The following is a 21,137-nucleotide window of genomic DNA, read 5'->3' on the forward strand; positions in this document are numbered from 1 at the left end:
ACACTTCCGGGTCACGTGGCCAGCGTGACGAAGCTGCAGCTGGCGAGCCAGCACCAGCGCAGCACACGGAAACGCTGTTTATCTTCCCACCATAAAGCGGTACCTATTTATCTACTTGCACTTAAGGGTGCTTTCGAACTGCTAGGTGGGCTAAAGCTGGGACCGAACGACGGGAGCTCACCCCGCCGCAGGGATTCGAACCGCCGACCATACGATCGGCAAGTCCTAGGCACTGAGGTTTTACCCACAGCGCCACCCGCGTCCCCTCACAGAGGTATTACTGTACTGCATTTACAGTACTGTACTGTATTGAAATAAGTCTTATTTTTATAATGTGTACACTTGCACCCCATACAGCAGGGCATTGATAATTCTAACAATGATTTAAATAATGTCGTGCCCCTTCTTTCCCACAAGCATGCTGTTCCTTGCACACACCTGCATGTAGCTTCTTGTCTCCTATTGGACAGTGATACACACTGGGCAAGTGTGTAAACGTAAGACTTTTCTGTAGAAGGAAGCAACTACAGGAGGCCCATGAAGGACTTGTGTATCTATTTTTCTTGCTTTCCTTACTATTCTCTCTGAGGTACCTGTGATGTGGCAATTGCTCCCCCATGCATCACAATGGGTTTTTCACCAGCAACTGATAAAACATCTCACTGTTCACACACCTGTCTCTGTGTCTGAATAATGGAGTCATATTTCTGTCTTGAAAGGCTTGCATTTATAGGCCATAATTTATCTCATTTGTGTGGTCAGGGTGTATCAGCTGTGGAGTCGAGAGTTTCTTAAACTCTATTATTCACTTTGTGGATCTGCAGTTTCTTTTCATGCTTGTGTTTTGAGTCCCTGTGGGAACCCCATCCATGTGCTGGTTAATTATTTATAAGTGGTCAATACTATACTAGGTTTACAGTAGGTTTGTTTTGGACTGTGGTTTGCATTCCCTAGTATTGTTTTGCTTGAGAGCCAGAGCTCCATGAGAGTATTTTCATAGAAGGAACCTGTTTTCATGTGATCAGTGGGTGGGAAGATATGAACCCGATACACCAGCACTGCATAAACAAAACGGTTGACAAGCCAGATATCCTGAAATGGAACATGGCCTCTGAGATTGCAAGGATCAGTCTGAAAGAAAGTTGTTTGTTTTTTGAAAAAAAAAATAAAACCTAAGATTTTCAAGGATGCTGAACTGTACTCTCAGTATCAATGTTTGCCACAGCCTCTGGGTACCTAAAATGCATAAACTAGATTAACTGTGGCGGGGGGCGGGGGGCGGGGTGTCCTGAGGCACCAGTGCAGCCGTCAGAAAGTCTTATGAAAGTTCTCAGCAAATATTTCCTCAAAAATCCACAATGCCCATAGCATTTTTGTTCCGGTCTGGTTTTTTTTGCCCTTTTATGTGTGGCAGCCACTTTGTGTTGCCATTTTTTGACTGGCGCCCATCAAAATTCTAAATGTGCCCATTGCCCCCCTAGAAGGTTGCCAGCCCCTGGTATAGAGTAAAATGATTTTTTCTTGAATCCTTCTCTCGTGTTGCTATGTCCATTAAGACCTCTTAAGTGCACTGGGACCAGTTTACCTACAAGATCACCTTCCTTCATATGTGCCCACTCAACTGATTTGGTCAGTGGAATTGGCACAACTACAGGTGCCACACAACACCTGTTCTCCATTTGTAAGAACTCAATCGTTTCGTGTGGCAGCCCCTGCACTGTGGAACTCCCTGCCTCTTGAGAACAAGCAGGCGACATCACTTATACACTTTTCAGCTCCTGCTTATAAACATTCCTGTTTAGACAAACCTACCCAGATACTTACAAAGCTGAGGTAATATAAATCTGTTTTGACATTTTAACTTTTGTATGTTTCAAAGTAGGGTTGCAATTCTATTTTTTCTTGATTTCATTGATTTATGTTTTTATAAACCGCTTTGTCATCTCAATCAGCCTCTGCTTTTAGTTACTACTTTAGCTACTCCTAGGATTCAGTTTTGTAACAAGGCTGGTGCTGACCTCAAAGGTTTATCACTGCACAGTGCTACCTTGGTTCTCAAACTTAATCCGTTCCAGAAGTCAGTTCCAAAACCAAACGTTCTAAAACCAAGGCATGCTTACCCATAGAAAGTAATGCAAATGGATTAATCCGTTCCAGACTTCTAAAAACAACCCCTAAAACAGCAATTTAACCTGAATTTTACTATCTAACTAGACCATTGATCCATAAAATGAAAGCAATAATCAATGTACTGTACTGTAAAATAAATAAGACAGTATTCTAGATGATAAAAATAAAAATTAATTTTTTTCCTTACCTGCACTGATGATAGTCATTGGGGGGCTTTTATCCATTTCCGCAGTCACACAATCAATCAGTAGCTGAACTGGGTTCCATGCAGTCACAAAAACAAATTAACAAAAAAAGCCTCAAAAACAAAAATGCAAAATAAATAGCAAAAACAAAAGCACCAAATATAATCCGTTCCAGAAGCCCATTTGACTTCCGAAATGTTCGAAAACCCTAGGGGCAGCTTCTGATTTCTGCAGGTGCCCCGGAAACAATAGCCGACAGTCATATCAGATGTTCAGCTTCCAAAAATCGTTTGAAAACCAGAACACTTATTTCCAGGTTTTCAGCATTTGAGAACCAAGGTGCCACTGTATCTGCCTACAGAATAAGCATACAAATAATAAATAATAATAAATAATAATAAATTTTATTATTGTTATTATTTTATTATTATTATTATTATTATTTAATAATATTAATTATTATTATTATTATTATTATTATTATTATTATTATTATTAAACAAAGATTCCAGAACCAGTAAACATTTTTGGAAGGGGTGCTCCGTGGACAAGGAATTGCTATAATACTCCTGTGACACATTATCTCCCCCTTGATATGCTGCATGAATTCAGGGAAATCATTGTATTTATTTACTCTCTTATGTTGCCTGGCCTTTGGAGTTTAATTTATGTCTCTTTTCAGGACTCTCCTTTTGATTTTTGATGTTGTTTTTACCCTTGACCTGGAAGTGAATCCCACTTTGATCTTGTGGCATTCTTACCAGCACCCACCATTCCGTAACCTGGCAGAATATTTCACAAGATCCCTATCTGCAGGCCCATCGGAGTGTCCACATCAACTGTTTGCAAATCGCTACAATATAGGCTCAAGTTGAAAACCCATGATTAGTAAGCTGTCTATAGCTTCCAGGTAAGTCTCGTGTGTTTATTCCCTAAACATCCTTTTGGAGCGAAAGGTGGAACAGAAATCTATCAGCCAAGTAGATTAAAAGGGAAGGAAACAGCAAAAGTAATTGAACTTGTCTTGATTGAGAAGCTCCAAATGACTAGGAATATAATTAGCTGTGAGAGTGGAATCGTCTTTCAACTGAACTTTCGTTTCAGAGGCCAGGTGTGCTGAGCGTAGTTAGATGGTTTTACACTGACTTGATTTCAGTTCTGAAAGAAAGACAGAGGTTCCTTTCAGTGCTAGCTCCAGGTTTTGGCTGTTCTTTGGGCTTGCTACTTTATTTTTAAATTTTTTATTGGGTTACAGACGCTTCAGGTTACAGACTCCGCTAACCCGGAAATAGTACCTCGGGTTAAGAACTTTGCTTCAGGATGAGAACAAAAATTGTGGGGGGGGGAGTGGCACGGTGGCAATGGGAGGCCCCATTAGCTAAAGTGGTACCTCAGGTTAAGAACAGTTTCAGGTTAAGAACAGACCTTCAGAACAAATTAAGTTTTTAACCCAAGGTACCACTGTATTATTCTATCCCACCTTTCCTCCAACTAGATTAAGGTATCATACATGGGTTTCCCCCCTGCTCTTTATATCCTGTGAATGTGAGGTTAGGCTGAGAAATGGTGACTGGCCCGAGGTCACCCCGTGTCTTGCATGGCTGGGTGGGGATTTGAACCCTGGTTTCTCAGATCCTTGTCGAACACACCAACCAGTACACCACACTGGCTCTGAGAATCTGAGCATCATTCCTCCTTAAATAGGTCTACTAACCTTTCTACTACGGTGGTACTTCTGGTTACAAACGCTTCTGGTTACGAGCTCCGCTAACCCGGAAGTAGCTGCTCCTGGTGGCAAACTTTGCTCCAGGGTGCAAACAGAAATTATGCGCCAGAGGCGCACACGCAGCGGGAGGCCCCATTAGCGAAAGAGAGCCTCAGGATACGAACGGTTTCAGCTTAAGAATGGACTACCAGAACGAGTTAAGTTCTAAAGCAGAGGCACCACTCTATAGCCACTGCCCCTTCATGCGGTCTCTTCCTCTGAGCCCAGCCTGTATTTGCATGGAGAGAGCGAGATAAGCAGTGGTTGCTTCTTCTCCTTGTTCCCATTGACAGGACTTCATAGGTCTCCAGGGTCCCCCAGCCGGAGGGTGGGTCTTTGCAAGAGCCGACCCTTGACCTTGGCCTCATTGCAAACTTATCCAGGCAACAGCCAGTTTGACAGATATTTGGAACATGTTGTAGTAGAGGGATATCTGTATATATGCCCTGCTGATGAGCTTCCCAGGGACATCTGCCTTGCCACTCATGGATTGGAAAGCTGAACTAGATGTATGCTAAGCTAGATGTTCTGATGAGTGTTTTTCTGTAACAAAGCAGCATTGGAACTAAAAATAACTAACTGTTTTACTGTAATCTCTGAGCTTAACTGCATTATATAACCGCCTCTCGTAAATGGCAATTATTTTTATGATTGTAAGAGCAAACAGCTGTAGCAGAAATCCCAGATCCATGACTTCAGTTGTTGTGATGCTGCCTGTGCAAATTTTCTTCTTTAGAAATTGCCGTAATGAGAATTTTGCCTAGTCTAGTTGATTGTTTTGCAAGCATCCTGTAGATGATACTTGACAGGCTTTGCGAAGAGAGAAAAAGGAGTGAGATTACCATGAGAGCTCCACTGTTTACCATAAAGACTGCGTTCAGACTATCATATTTCAGTTTAAGCCAATATTTGAACAAGCCTTATGATCCCAAAGTCAGCCACTTTGATCCTCCCTTCGCAAAAGCCATGAAACAAACCAGCTAAACTTAATTTCTCCTTATTTATAAACCGTGAAGCTATGGTTAACAACTTCAGAACAGCTTGAAAGCATGGTTTCATAATGTGGCTTGTTTGGAAACCTTGATGTAACAGAAAACTATGGTTAACTGAAGACTTCTCGGTTTGTTTGCCTTCCTACACAAAGGGGGAAGTGAAATGGCTGCATTTAGGGTCCCAAGGCTTGTTCCTGCTTCTTGAAGACGTTGGCTACATGGGCGTAGGTTTTTTCTTCGGTTAAGAGTCTCCTGAGATAAATCCTGAAAGGCCAGGATGGGGTTTTCTCCATATCGGGAGGTTGGTTGAGTTTCTGAGGTTGTTCCATAATTCTTCTTTCTTTTTGTAGCAGGCGGAGCACATGATTATGTCTCATGGAGGGGCGTTGGCTTTTGGCATGGGTCTTAGAGCTCTGTGTGCCCTTTCCAGATCGTCTACTTTGATTTTCAGGTTTGGAATTGTGGTTTTTAGCCAGCATACGATGAGATCAGCTGGGTTTTTGTCCTCCATTTTCTCAGGAAAATTGCAGAGGAGGATATTGCAGCGTCTATTGTGATCTTCAGGGTCTGCTAGTTTAATTCTCGCTTTCATGCTTTCTCTTTCTTGGCAGCTATCCATATCAGCTAATTTATTTTTCAGACATGTGTTTTCCTCTTGGAGTTGCTTTATTTGTTTTAGTTGCATCTGGTTTTCCTTTTCTAGAGTGGTGATGGTAATTTTGACTCACAGGCAGTTTTAATTTCACTGTGGGGACCACGGGACCTGGATGTCGGGTCCATGGGTTAGGGCTAAGGCAGCGGTCTTCAGTGGTTCAGGCCTCTTGCATGGATGCCATTACAGTTCTTCAAAGAAAATAATAATAATAATAATAATAATAATAATAATAATAATAATAATAATAATAAATAAATAAATAAATTCCAGCAGGGGAGGGCCTGCGCCGCCCAGGCTGGTCTCCGGTGTGCGGTTCCTCCCGGGCCCCGGCCTGCTCTTTCCACTAGCCGCCAGGGGGGTAGGCTCGGGGTCGGGCCTGGGCTAGGCTGAGTGATTCCTTGCAGTATTATATTCAAATATATAAAAGGATGTCACATAGAGGAGGGAGCAAGGTTGTTTTCTGCTGCTCCAGAGAAGCGGACACGGAGCAATGGATCCAAACTACAAGAAAGAAGATTCCACCTAAACATTAGGAAGAACTTCCTGACAGTAAGAGCTGTTCGACAGTGGAATTTGCTGCCAAGGAGTGTGGTGGAGTCTCCTACTTTGGAGGTCTTTAAGCAGAGGCTTGACAACCATATATCAGGAGTGCTCTGATGGTGTTTCCTGCTTGGCAGGGGGTTGGACTCGATGGCCCTTGTGGTCTCTTCCAACTCTATGATTCTATTCTATGATTCTATCCCTGGCCCTCCCGGTACCCTCCTTCCTCTCTTCCTTGGCAATGGTGGCGGCAGTGGTTGTGGCAGCAGTGGCGGTAAGTTGGTGCTCAGCTGGGGGTAGGGGGGTGGCTCTGCCTTGCCTCCTGTTTTCCTTGTTTCTTGTGTTTGGCTCCGGAGGCCTCCAGGCCCCGGAGCTCCGCTAGGTTGTCAGTGGGGTGCTCTTGGTCCCAGCAGGATTGAAGTGGTTGTGGGGGGGCTGGAGGCCCTGTGTGGCCTCCTCAGTTGTCGTGCTGGACACCCCTGATTCCCCCCAATCATGGCAGCAGCAGTGCAGGGACTAACCAGGTAGTGCAGTTTGTGCTAGCTGTCCTCAGGAGCTCTGTGCAGCCGTGTCCCTGCTAATATAGTATTTTCAGCTTCTTGCCTTACCCCTCTGCTTGAATAAAATCTCTAGTTAGATAAATAGGGAAGCATCTACCATCCCTGTCCTTTTAGGAGTTCTTGGTTTCCATGAAGTTGAGTGCATCAGCGCCTTTGGTTATGTGTTTCCTGTTGTGGCTGTTGAAATATTCAAATTGTACTGAAAATGTGACTGTTTTTACCTGTGTTGGCTTGATGAAACAAGCATCTGTTTCAAAGAGGACAAATTGGAGAATAGTTGTTTTAAAGGCAATTTCAGTATGAATCTGCAAATCTTTACCAGTGTGTTACACAGATTTCAGCCTTGTGCCTTTGTTTGTGCTGCCAAGGGCACCTAGCATTATATCACCTCATGTCCTAATCTTTCAGCTGTTGTTTACAGCCATACTTTCTCATGGGGTTGACTTGGGGGCACAAAATGTAACCTGTTCTTTGTATTAAAACTGTAACATGGGTGACTTAAAAAATGATGCTCCTTGCCACATTTGCCAGTCGGTATATACTTACTCTTGTAAGTCATATTATGTGATCAACTCCTAAAGCACCCCTAATATGGACCCCCTGTTCTTCCTCTCTGCATTTGTTACAAAGCTGGTTTTGCAGTTTTAGCATTTCATACTCCCAGCGGCAGCCACTCTAACATTCAGGACAGATTTATCACTTAATTCAGTGGGTGATTTTGAATTTCTTGCTGAGGGAGATGAATGCATTTAACCTTTCATGGCCGCACATATCTATTGCATATCGGACTTGCGGGCTGTTGAATTCTATCCTCCCTTGGAGGAGTTTATCTCCTTTGTTAGAGAAAAAACTGCATCAGTGACCTTACAGTTGTGTTATAAAAATAGAATTAAGTAGACTTTAGCAAATGTGAAGAGAATTATTTTATTTGCATTAGTTATTATTTCTGCTGGGACTGTGGACATGACCATGGAACAATCTTTTGTTTACCTCTCTCTTAAGGCATTGCAGTGTAAAATTATAGATACAGTGGTACCTTGGTTCTTAAACTTAATCCGTTCCGGAAGTCAGTTCCAAAACCAAAGCGTTCCAAAACCAAGGCGTGCTTTCACATAGAAAGCAATGCAGAGTGGATTAATCCGTTCCAGACTTTTAAAAACAACCCCTAAAACAGCAATTTAACATGAATGTTACTATCTAACGAGACCATTGATCCATAAAATGAAAGCAATAAACAATATACTGCAGTCACACAAGCAATCAATCTGTAGCTGAACTGGGTTCCACACAGTCACACACAAAAAGAGCCGCAAAAACAAAAACGCAAAATAAATAGCAAAAACAGACAGACCTCAGCGTAGCACTCAAATCAGAAGCATAACACTCAAAACGGAGCACATTCAGCTTCCGGAAAAAGTTTGCAAACCAGAACACTTACTTCCAGGTTTGCAGTGTTTGGGTTCCAAGATGTTTGAGTACCAAGGCGTTTGAGAACCAAGGTAGCCCTCTCTCTCTCTCTCTCTCATATCTCACTTTACTGAATATATATATAACATAGAACATGAGAAGAGCCTGCTGAACCAGGCCAGGGGTCCAGCATCCTATTCTCACATTGGCCACCCAGATGCCTTTGGGATACTCACAAGCAGGACCTGAGAGCAACAGCACACTGCCCACCTGAAATTCTCAGCAACTGGTATTCAAATGCATACTGCCTCTGTTCCTAGAGGTAGCATATAGCTATGATGACTAGTAGACTTATCCTCCTCTAATTCCATTTTAAGTAGTAGCCACGGATAGCCTTATTCACCACCGATTTGTCTAATCCTCTTTTAAAGCCAAAATCCATTTGTTATGTACAGAATGATTAGATACGTGTATTTACCACTCTTGAAATATGCCTTGTATTTTTTACACATCTCCACGTAACATTTTTCTAAATTAATTGCCCTTGTATTATTATCTTCATTGTTCCTGAACAAATCACAAAGCACTTCGTTTGCCTAGTTCCCACGATTTTAAAGTGGCACTCGCCATATGGAACTGTAGAAGAAGCAGCTACGGTGATGCCGTAGCAGAGTGTGGAATTCCTATCTGGAGGAGTTTATAATCTAATAAAAAGGCTTGAGCAAAACCAGCGCTGAACAGTGCTTTCCTGGAAACAAAGCAAGTGGCGAGCGGTTGCTATAGCTGCAGTGCTTCGAGGAACATATGGCCTTTTAGGAATCACTGGAGACCTTCCCGCTGTGCTCCATTAACAAATCGTTGCTTCAGTACAAGCATAACCTCTGCAGTGACCTGCTTATTCGCGTATGTTCGCTGTGCATGGAAATCCTGTCTTGATCACAAACAGGGAACTGGAAGAAAATGCTGAGAGATGGGCAAAAGCATTTCCCCCAATCAGAAATAGCTTAACTAAATTTATCGCACTGTTTCCTCTCTCTCAGCTCTGTTCCCATCAATATTCCTTAATGCAGGGCAAACATTTTGGAGCTCCTTAAGATCATTTAGTTCCCATCATACAGCCCTCTGAAAAACCACTTCTCTATTACGCCAGTTTCTAACAGGGCACATTCACTGCTACTTCCATGCCAAGCTACTTCTTGTCTGAATGGTAAAGCCAGGTATAGCTGGGCACTGTTTACCAGTAGCAGGCAGTGTGGTGGGTTGGCAGCACACACCTCTGACCTCCTGTTGCCCGTGTCACTGCAACAGACTGAGATGGAGAAGGGGAAGCAGTGAAGAGGTGGTGAGGATGACATGGTGCAAATGCAACAGTGGAGCCAATCCCCTCTTCATCCCAATGTGCAGCAGCAACGCAGAAGGTCAGATGGCCACCATTGGCACACCTACTGGCCACTACTAGTGTTTATTCTGCCGCAAGTACTTCTACCTTATTTCTTTTCTCAGGCTAGAAGGCCTGGTCAACTGAACCTTCAGTGCTTTAGTTTGTTTATTTCAATATGACATCACCTTGCCAACAAAGGTCCATATAGTTAAAGCTATGGTTTTCCCAGTAGTGATGTATGGAAGTGAGAGCTGGACCATCAAGAAGGCTGATCGCCGAAGAATGGATGCTTTTGAATTATGGTGCTGGAGGAGACTCTTGAGAGTCCCATGGACTGCAAGAAGATCAAACCTCTCCATTCTGAAGGAAATCAGCCCTGAGTGCTCACTGGAAGGACAGATCCTGAAGCTGAGACTCCAATACTTTGGCCACCTCATGCGAAGAGAAGACTCTCTGGAAAAGACCCTGATGTTGGGAAAGATGGAGGGCACAAGGAGAAGGGGACGACAGAGGACGAGATGGTTGGACAGTGTTCTCAAAGCTACCAGCATGAGTCTGACCAAACTGCGGGAGGCAGTGGAAGACAGGAGTGCCTGGCGTGCTCTGGTCCATGGAGTCATGAAGAGTCAGACACAACTAAACGACTAAACAACAAAGGATGTCTCACTGTTGCCACAAAGTGTGCACCAGGTTTTGGGTGTCAGTGAGGTTAGAACCCAAAAACCAACCTCTCAAATTTGCAGCTGTAGCAGGAAGAGAATTCATACAACCATTTCTCATCTATCTGATGATGATAACTCCTGTATGTAGAACGACCTCTTTCTTGCATCAGCAGAGTGCTTTAGGATCTTTGCCTCTGACTCGAAGCTGTCATAGCCAAAGCCACTCATCTGAATCCAGAACTCCAAGGTCCAAGCCAAGTACTCTTATTTATGCTAGCTGGGTCTCATGGGAGTTGTAATGTAAAACATCTGGAGGGAAACAGGTTGGGGAAGGCTATGGTAGGCTATGGTAGGGCACCACAATTCAAGAAGGACACTGACAAACTGGAACGTGTCCAGAGGAGGGCAACCAAAATGGTCAAAGGCCTGGAAACGATGCCTTATGAGGAACGGCTAAGGGAGCTGGGCATGTTTAGCCTGGAGAAGAGGAGGTTAAGGGGTGATATGATAGCCATGTTCAAATATATAAAAGGATGTCACATAGAGGAGGGAGAAAGGTTGTTTTCTGCTGCTCCAGAGAAGCGGACACGGAGCAATGGATCCAAACTACAAGAAAGAAGATTCCACCTAAACATTAGGAAGAACTTCCTGACAGTAAGAGCTGTTCGACAGTGGAATTTGCTGCCAAGGAGTGTGGTGGAGTCTCCTACTTTGGAGGTCTTTAAGCAGAGGCTTGACAACCATATATCAGGAGTGCTCTGATGGTGTTTCCTGCTTGGCAGGGGGTTGGACTCGATGGCCCTTGTGGTCTCTTCCAACTCTATGATTCTATGATTCTATGTTCTTTGGAATCTGAACATCCAATGGGGCTTCCACGGCTTCAGATTGGCTGCAGGAGCTTCCTGCAGCCAATCAGAAGTCGCGCTTTGGTTTCTGAACATTTTGGAAGTCGAACGGATTCCATTCGAATGCCAAGGTATGATTGTACTGGCATATGTTATAAAATTTAATCACACTGGGGTAAAGCAATCTTTCTCTATCTTTCCACCTATCAACTGTAGCTTATTTGTTAATGTCTGAAAGAGAGCTGTTTCCTAAACTGTTCTCTCTATCATTGTGCCAGAAAGGTCTTTCCAGTATACAGTTATATTACGTCTTGCTGCTTGTAATAAATGGCTTATTAATTATTTATTATATAAATCAAGATTGTTGCATTGAAATATATTTAATAAAGCTAACTCTGGTTTGACTTCCAATTGTTGTTTTGTTATTTTATTCATTTCTTGGAATACTGAATTCCAGAAAGGCTGCAGACCAGTCTCCCCCAGTCTGGACGACAACTCTCACCATCCCTGACCATTGGCTATGTAGTGCATAATTAATATAGAATTTGTTCCCACAAGTTGGGGTGCTGGTTTCTAACCTACATGTCTTTTTAAAAAGATCAGCACCACTCTACATGCATTTTGCTATTAATGGTATGAGATAAAATGTCTAATGGAACCTTCATGCTCAAGAGGGATTGAGGCTTTTTCAGAGGCAGGTGGCTGCAGATGCAAACAAGATGATGGATTAGATAGATCTTTTTGGTCCAGTTTAGATTGTCTTAAAAGTCTAACATGTACACATTTCAAAGGAATAAGCTCTTGCTTCAAAAGTGAACATACTGGATGTTAAAAATAAGTGTTCTACTTTTTTGCAATAGTAAATAGCCCATTAAGGGGCCCATTACTGCTGGCTGCTTCCTTTTGAACTAGATGACATCATGCAAAAATCTCAACATCTCTTTGTGGTGGATATAACAGATAAAACCCTTGCCACAAGCAATATTTCACTATCACATGCAGATGTGCAAGTGTGTGTGTGTGTGTGTGTGTGTGTGTGTGTGAGAGAGAGAGAGAGAGAGAGAGAGAGAGAGAGAGATGGAGGAATAATAATCACAACTATCTTAAAGCAGTTTATTCTTACTCCCTTCAAGATACCACCAGAATGGCAATTTAGCATTTTGCTAGTGTTCTTTAAGTAGTCAATCATTACTATAACTGAGAAAGCCAAACAATTTATTTTTCCATGGTAAGTATTGTATAGCTAAGCTCTTTTCATTTTTACTTGACTGGAAATATAATGAAGCTGTCAGGCAGACAAAAGAAAATCTATATAGGAAGGGAACACAATACTGTAGAAGGCCTGAGAGGTGTGATATTACGTCCAATTCAGAAACTACAGCTTCTTGTACTGGTTGCAATCATCACACTGTATGAAGCAGGCATTACCACACAGCTGTTCAGTGAAGTCACTCCCCAAACCCCTATGGGACGAAAAATACAGTAGATGGATCAAGCTAACCACATCTCTCAAATGCTACTTCTCTACAGGCTCTAGCAGTTGAAAATGTGAAATTGCTATGTGCTTCCTTGGGTATTCATCAGCACTGGTACATTTGCATATTTTGGAAACTTTGGGTTGTGGGGACACGTACCGGACTCTATTTTGGACCCATGGACTCCTGAAGTGCAGATACATAAACAGATATTTGGACTCTATTACTAAATGAAATTTATTTATGATCCCTATCTAATGATTGTTGCTTACTAGCTGATTGTTCCCCAGTAACAATGTGGCATTAAAAGTGGTAACTATTTTTCATAGTGATGTACATTTTCTTTTCTTTTAGATGATGAGATACCTGGAATTCCTCGAGACGCTTTGAAGAGTCCACCAACAGATCAGCAGATCAACAAGCTTGCTAGGAGACTTGGACCTGAATGGGAGTGCATCGTATTGTCCCTGGGATTGACGCAAAATGACATTTATCGTTGTAAAGTCAATCACTCCTACAATATCCAGTCACAGATTGTGAGCGCATTCATTTTATGGAGGCAGCGTTTTGGGAACAAAGCTACCATGGAGAGCCTGTGTAGTGGTTTGAAATCAGGAGAAGTGGATTCTTCTGTGATCCAGCAGATGTTCCAGTGACCCCCTAGTGTGACTGGAGGCTCAAAAGCCCCCTGTGTATGAAACTGAATCCAACATGTTCACAGAACTGCAAACCGGAAAACATTTGGTGTGCTTCAGTCCCTTTTGAAATGGATATAAGCATGCAGTTGAAGTAGCCACTCATGACGTAGCACTACAGGTAGGAAGAAGCTGCTGCCATTGAACAGCAATTGGAGTAGAGGAGCTCCCACAGCCTTTGATCTGTTTTCATCAGCAGCATCAGTGGCCAGGGATGATTTAGTCCAGCAACCTATGTGTGGGAAACCCAGCCAGATAGGCAGGGTATAAATAAATTATTATTATTATTATTATTATTATTATTATTATTATTAGGGACGCGGGTGGTGCTGTCGGTTAAACCACAGAGCCTAGGGCTTGCTGATCAGAAGGTCGGTGGTTCGAATCCCCGCAACAGGGTGAGCTCCTGTTTCTCGGTCCCTGCTCCTGCCCACCTAGCAGTTCAAGTGCAAGTAGATAAATAGGTACCGCTCCGGCGGGAAGGTAAATGGCGTTCCCATGCACTGCTCTGGCTTGCCAGAAGCGGCTTAGTTGTGCTGGCCACATGACCCGGAAGCTGTACGCCGGCTCCCTCGGCCAGTAAAGTGAGATGAGCACCGCAACCCCAGAGTTGGCCACGACTGGACCTAATGGTCGGGGTCCATCATTATTATTATTATTATTATTATTATTATTATTATTATTATTATTAATTGAGAGCCCCAAGTTCCCATCCTTGCATTAGGAAATGCAAAGTGACAGAGGCAGCAGCTAGAGGCAGCGCTTCATGAAGTGCTCCCAACCAGTGAGCTGTCATGCACCTGTGTAGTGCCAAGTCTAAGCACTCCCTGCCTTGTTTCCAGCCTCACATCTCCTGTCAGTGACGTCCTGGAGGCTCCTCTTCCACACAGCTGACACCCAGCGGCTGCAACCATTGTACAGTGATACCTCAGGTTACAGACGCTTCAGGTTACACACTTCGCTAACCCAGAAATAGTACCTCAGGTTAAGAACTTTGCTTCAAGATGAGAACAGAAATCGTGCTCCGGCTGCACAGCAGCAGTGGGAGGCCCCATTAGCTAAAGTGGTACCTCAGGTTAAGAACAGTTTCAGGTTAAGAATGGACCTCCGGAACGAATTAAGTTCTTAACTAGAGGCACCACTGTACTAACAGCTGCAGCTGTCAACCTTTTGTTTAGAAAGTAGAAGGGCTAACAGAAATAAGCATCCACCTATAGGAGCTTATGTGCCAAAAGCTACTACAGTGGTACCTCGGTTTTCGAACATCTCCGTTGACGAACATTTCAGTTTTCGAACGCCGTAAACCCGGAAGTAAATGCTTCAGTTTTTGAACACGCCTCAGAAGTTGAATATGCCACGCATCTTCCACTGAGTGCAAGATCCTGAGGCCTAGCTGTCGGCTATTGGGTCTTTGGTTTTCGAACGTTTCAGAACTCGAACAGTTTTCTGGAATGGATTACATTCGAAAACTGAGGTACCACTGTATACATTACTTAGCCTTTTTCAGGCATTCAATTTACTGATGTAAATACAATCACATGAGGAAAGAGAGTAGGGGCACATTTTGCCTTCCAACGTAATGCCTTCCCCCTTTTTTATGGCTGTCTACTATAAGGATGAAGGTCTGAAGTGGTATACAAGTACAGAAGCCTTGCCACTTAAGAACTTCACATTTGAACTCAAGGAGGGCTATAAAGAAGGGGGAAACAATACCTCAGAGAGAGCAGGATTTGCCAGCATGCCTCTAATGCCCCATCCATGGTTGTCTTCAGATAAGTAATCTGAACCTGTGAGACATTAGGAGAAATGTCCTAGGGTCTGAGCTAGATCATCAATGGGAAAACCTGCTGGCAGGTACTAGGGGTGTGCTAAATGTAAATAGCCGTGTCTTAGGACAGAGACTTGATATCCACTCACATTTGCTGAAGGTCACTTCAAACCCTGTGAAGATTAACACAGGTAAAGAGATCTCTGTTTTGGAAGCAGTCACACAGCTTCTTCTGGAATAGAATTTAGTTCCATCCAGTCAAGAAGACAGCTTCCTGTTGATTCATATTGTCAGTATAATAGAATCTGAGTTATATCCCTGTAACAACACTCTGTGGCAAGTTGTCAGTAGATATCAAGTCTCTGTCCTAAGACACAGCCATTTACATTTAATGGTCCATAAAACTGAATGAAATGAATGGAATGAAACAGCTCTCCAACTTGAAAGGGCCATGCAGTAGGAAGGGCAACTGGAATTGTTGCTTCTCAGGTGACTGTGTTGGAGAGCTGTTTCATTCCATTCATTCCATTCAGTTTTATGGACCACTTTTCTGCTTTAATATCTACAAAAGCTTAAAATGAAATCCTAAAATCCTACTGCAGTGGTACCTCAGGTTACGTTACCTTCAAGTAACGTAATTTTGAGTTATGAATGCGGCAAACCCGGAAGTGTATACTTCCATGTTTTGCCGCACGTGCACAGAAGCGGTGCCTCCAGATACGGACTTTTCGGGGTACATATGGACCCCCGGGATGTATTAAGTTTGTATCTGGAGGGTCCACTGTATTACATTTATAAAGAGAGCAGCAATATAGAATGGCCAATATTTTTGAAATGTTTTGGACTTGTTGAGGCTCAAAATATCCATTAAAAGGCATGGTTGAAAATAATGGTTTTAGTCTGGTGCCTGATTAGTTCTAATGTGGGTGTTTCTCTGTGTGGTTGAAGGTAGTTTCTCAAATTCTAAGCGCCCAGATGTGCCCAGTTCTTGTATAATGTGTTGGGGGGGGGAGCGGGTTTTGGTTTGTGGTTTCTTGGTATTGTTTTTAACATGTTCTTTGTGTTTTTATATTGTGAACTGCCCTGAGATCTACAGATGAAGAGTGGTATATTAAATAAATGAAATGAACGTTGCTATGTTCTGTATTTACTTGAATGTTATGAGCACCTACCTTTTTTGGCCGAATTCTGTTGCGAAAATTAGGGTGTGCATTAGATTTGATGGTACATTAGATTCGAGTAAATACAGTAGTTCAGTTCCATACACAGATGGAGGAGGTTAACTGGAAAATGTTCTAATGTCCTAGAGCCAGCGGTGGAGAACCTTTGTGGCTCTGGAGGCCAGATCTTTACCTGGCTTCATCTTGCAGGCCAATTTTGACAGGTGGGTGGGGCAACCCACATGTCAATCAAATAATGCCACATGACTTGACAGGTGGGTTGCCCCACCTGTCAAAATCCCTTTCAGTCCCTGTTATAGCATTTAAGCAGGGGAGAGTGAGGACTGTACGTTCTCTCTGCAGCAGTTTCTCCCACCATTTTAAAGATCACTGCTAGAGCAATCTTTGAAAGGGTGGGAGAAACCTGCTTTGAGTCAGTCCCCACTCTCCCATCTGAGGGCAGAGGAATGGGGACTGAGCAGTGAGGCAAGCACATGTTTCTTCATTGCAGTGTGATGGAGCAGCCTCTCTCAGAGCGGAAGCCTAAAACAGACACCAGCAGCTTTAGGCACCCTATTCTGTCATATAGCAATGAAGAGGAAAACCAGGTCTGCTTTCAGGTTTGCTGTACATGCAGCAAGGAAAGCAGACCTGCTCTTTTTTTGGAAAGCCTGTCCCATGCTAATCCTTTTCAGAGGTTGAATGGATCAGCATGAGGTAGGTTTTCCGAGAAGGTTTTGCTTTTCAGTTGATGTCACCAGTGACACCAGCTGATTGATCATTTGGAGGGAATGGCCTTGCAGGCAAAACTGGACCCCCTGATGGGCCCATATTGGCCATGGGCCAGAGGTTTCCCACCCCTCTCCTAGGGTGTGATCTAATTTTGCATGCTTGCTTTGTCTGTCTCTACTAAAGAAAGCTACAGAAACTGCTAAGCTTGTCCAATACTTTATTTGCAGTTGGTCGCCATTCAGTGTTGCTAATAAACTTAAGAAATGTAAAGTTTTCTGTGAAAAACTGAAGATATGGAAAGTGTTCTTCCCCTACATCACAGGCTTTCTATTGTGATAAATAAATCCAGCAATAAAAAATATTATTAGATTGGAAATGCTAGATTTCCATAGAAATGCCTAAACATTTTCTGTAGATTAAAAAAAATGCTGCAAAAAAGTTTGACTAAATATTTTCAGTAGAAATATTTTGCAGCCTTGCAGTTGACTCTGTGGGTTATGTCTGTCAGCCCAATTTCCTGCCCGCAGTTCCAAGAAACACACCATCAAGTATTTATTTTTGATTCTCTATAAAGCAGTGCAGCACCACTTGAAGTCATTTATGCTCCAGTCAAATTTTAATTTTATCTTGATGATAATTATGTAAGAGTATCTGCTTCCCAAATGTGTAATCAGTAAGCCAGTTTGGCCTTGGGGTCTTGTTTCTCATCTGTCAATCTTGTTTGAACACCATGGGAATGTATATTTGAGCTGTCAACAAATGAAGTGTAATCTGGTAGGGGTGCTATTCTGTAAGTACCAAAGAAATGATGTAGTACAGTGGACACTCGGGTTGCGAACGTGATCCGTGCGGGAAACTCGTTTGCAACCTGCAGCATCCGCAACCCGCAGCGCCACGTCTGCGCACGCACAGGTTGCACATCGACGTTTCTGTGCATGCGCAAAGCACGATTTAGCACTTCTGCACATGTGCAAGCATCGAAACCTGGAAGTAACCCGTTCTGGTACTTCTGGGTTCAGCATGGTGCGCAACCCAAAATCGCACAACCCATAGCATCTGTAACCTGAGGTATGACTGTATAGTGGTAAAGTGTGAATTACCAGTGGAGTTTGAATCTCAGCTGAGCTCTAGAATGGCCTTGTCTAGCCACTATCTCTCAGCCTGGGCTCCCCCCCCCCCCTTGGTACTATGAAGTACTAGCTTACCTTACAACTGGGGACTGAGACCAGTGTACTGGACTAACCTTTTGGGAAACACTTCCACTTCATATATAGGTGCGCAGGACAGAGAGTGCAGGGCTGGGGTGGCACAGAAAATACGTGCCTACCCTCTGATCTGGCCCCATCCACCATTGGCTGTGGCCCCTCAGTTGACCCTGTGTAGGTCAGCTTCATAGGAAAAGGTTTTTCCAGCCTTCCTTACAACACTGTTCTAAACTGTGGTGGCTAACCTGTGGCTCTCCAGATATTGCTGGTCCCCAATTCCCATTAACTCTTGCCATTGGCCATGGTAGCTGGGGTTGGTGGGAGCTGGCCAACAACATCTGCGGAAGCCACAGCTCAGCCATCCCTCTAAGCGATTTTCCTTAACAGTAGTAGAAACAACTTGCATTAACCACTACACTGAGGGTTTCCACAGTTAAATTCACAGGAAACTAGTGCTAATCCGCCCAGGAACCTCACCAAAATGCTGGAGAGGATGCATCTCTACAGACACATACTTCCACATGTGGTGGGAATGCCACCAAATCCAACTATTCTGGACAACAATCATACAAGAAATATGCAAAATAACTAAGCAAGTATTAGAAGTCACCCCAAAACTGGCCCTACTAAACATTTTCCAAGAGAGTAATGCCCACTCACATCATAAAGAGCTCATAACCCACCTACTCTCAGCAGCCAGAAATATCATAGCCAGACACTGGAGAGACCTGTCAGGAGTAAGCATGGACCAATGGTTTCAAATAGTATGGGAAACAGCCTTATTAGAAAAACTAACCAATAAACTGAAACTGATAAGGGGACAAATAGAAGACGCCTTCACCCCGCTATGGCTCCCCATTATCACATGCACAGCCTAACAAGACGACAAGAATCCACCAGCAGCATACAAATCAATATGGCTAACCTGAATCAAAAACACCCACCCACCCCACTCACTCATGAAAACAGTTCACTACAGCCAATCACAAACAAACAACCGTACCCTAGGCCAACCCCAACCTCTCTCACCACCAAAGGAATACAAGCAAATAGTAAAGAGAACCCACACAAGCGACACTGACACAAAACCCCACACATACACGAAGTAGAATAGAAGCATTGCCCACCAACCCCAACCACCATGCCCCCTTCCACCTCTTTCCCCCCTTTCTTCCTAAGGTAACACTAATGTCTCAACAAATGAAACTGATCTGTAGAAAATGTAGCTTAAAAAAGAGTCATTGCACATACTTTTGTAAACCAAGAAATCTTTAATAGAAAATACGTTATTAAAAATATTCACATGGGATTTGAACACAGTCAGAGGATTTCTGGATCATTGGAAAAATAGTTTTCTTCTGGCCTGGAAGAAAAGGAACAGAAGGTTTAAAAAAAAACAGAAAAGAAAAAAGGTACAAATAATATGATTTGCAATTCTGACAGGCATGCAGGTCTGACACCCTTCCTTGCCCAGGACTTAACGGACTCACAACCTGTTTAGAGCAGCCTGCAAATTATTGCTCTCAGGCTTTACAACACTCTTCTGCTACTGTTCTCTCATCACAGTTGAAAGGATTATGCTAAAAGGAAACCAGGACGATATGGATGCAGCAAACTCTGTAACTCTAGCAACAGTTGCTAAAGCACACTGCTTTCATGCTTTGCATGTTAATTACGCTTGAGCAGAGTCAGGTTTCGTACCCATGGGTCCATTATAACCTGGTTTCTTGAAGCACAAGACTAGTCTCCCTTGGAAGAATTGTTCTGGGAGGAAGTTTAGAACTTTGAGAGACATTTTCAGTTGAAATGAGACTTGCCAGGACATTCCTAGATAGTCTAATTTTAAAAAGGTGAATCAGGTCATACAGTCCTGAGACTAAGTCTCATGGAATTCGGTGGGCTCACTTCCGGATAGACATGCATAGAATTGTACACTTATGTACTCACAAGCCAAGAGGGCAGCACCAGTTCAAATAGCAAAGAAAAAACTTGCTCAGGTAGAGTACTGGTAGGTGTGCAAAAATCAATCACTCAATCTTTATTACAGTGCATAGACCCAACAAATCATTACAAAGCAACGCACAATTCAGACAGCCTATCTCTAGGTTAAACAAGCATTTTGTTCAGACTTAAAGATAGGGATCATTGGTTCTTGCAACCACCGATAAAAACTTTGCCACTGCTAATGTTCTAGCATTTATCTGGTCTTCCAATAGGAAGCTGACATAGTGAGCCTCTGATTTTCCCGGGAAAGGTACCAGCAAGGGTAATATCAGTTCTGCCCTAGCTTGCTCATATTTTGCACAGTGCAGCAAAATATGTTTTATAGAATCAATGTCTTGAGCACATGAGCAGAGTCTGTCCTGGTAGGGAACTCCTCTCAACCTGCCATCCAACACTGCAGAAGGAAAGACGTTTAGACTGGCTTTGGTGAATAACCTTCAGTAATTTGGTACTGTCAGGTTTTTAATGTAAGGTGTTAACTTAAAGACGTGCCCATATTGTACTCCTATTGCCAGCGGACTACAGACTGCGTGTGATCGAGATTGCAAGTCACTCTGTGTATTACCCCATAATCTTTGCTTTAGCGTCTTTAGGGCGCCTTCATAACCCAGGTAATAAAGTTGGGGGGGGGTGACAGACGAATAGAGGTGGCTTTTCTAGCCATGGTTTTCTGCCATTTGCTGACAAACTCCTCATTGGTCAGGTTTGGTACAAACCCTTCCCTAGATCAAATACTGGAATCCTGTTTTAGGGCAGCCCACCATGCTTTAGTTGAAATTGGACATTCACCAGCTTCTAACAGAAGTATGGAGCTGAGGACACAGTTGGGTACCTGCAGCAGAGATCATAGAAATTTTGCCTGAAAGCCATCTAGCTTAGGCAGGTCCCCATTATGCCAGACATTTGCAGCATACAGGAGTTGGGAAACGGATTTTGTGTTGAAAACCCTTAAGGCTGCTGGAACATATTTGCCGCC

The 21,137-nt window shown here is 43.2% G+C and overlaps 1 protein-coding gene across 1 annotated transcript in view; it reads left to right on the plus strand.

Moving 5' to 3' along the window:
• The window catches only part of CRADD (CARD and death domain containing adaptor protein), a 36,739-nt gene extending 20,542 nt beyond the window's left edge, over positions 1-16,197 (plus strand). The window contains exon 3 of the mRNA XM_082241045.1: positions 12,952-16,197. Coding sequence (XP_082097171.1) covers positions 12,952-13,253 — 302 coding nt within the window. The 3' untranslated portion in view covers positions 13,254-16,197. The remainder of the gene's footprint in view (positions 1-12,951) is intronic.
• The last annotated feature ends 4,940 nt before the right edge of the window (positions 16,198-21,137 follow it).

This window comes from Podarcis vaucheri (genome assembly GCF_965113315.1).
Source record: "Podarcis vaucheri genome assembly, chromosome: 10".
Lineage (NCBI taxonomy): Eukaryota > Metazoa > Chordata > Lepidosauria > Squamata > Lacertidae > Podarcis > Podarcis vaucheri.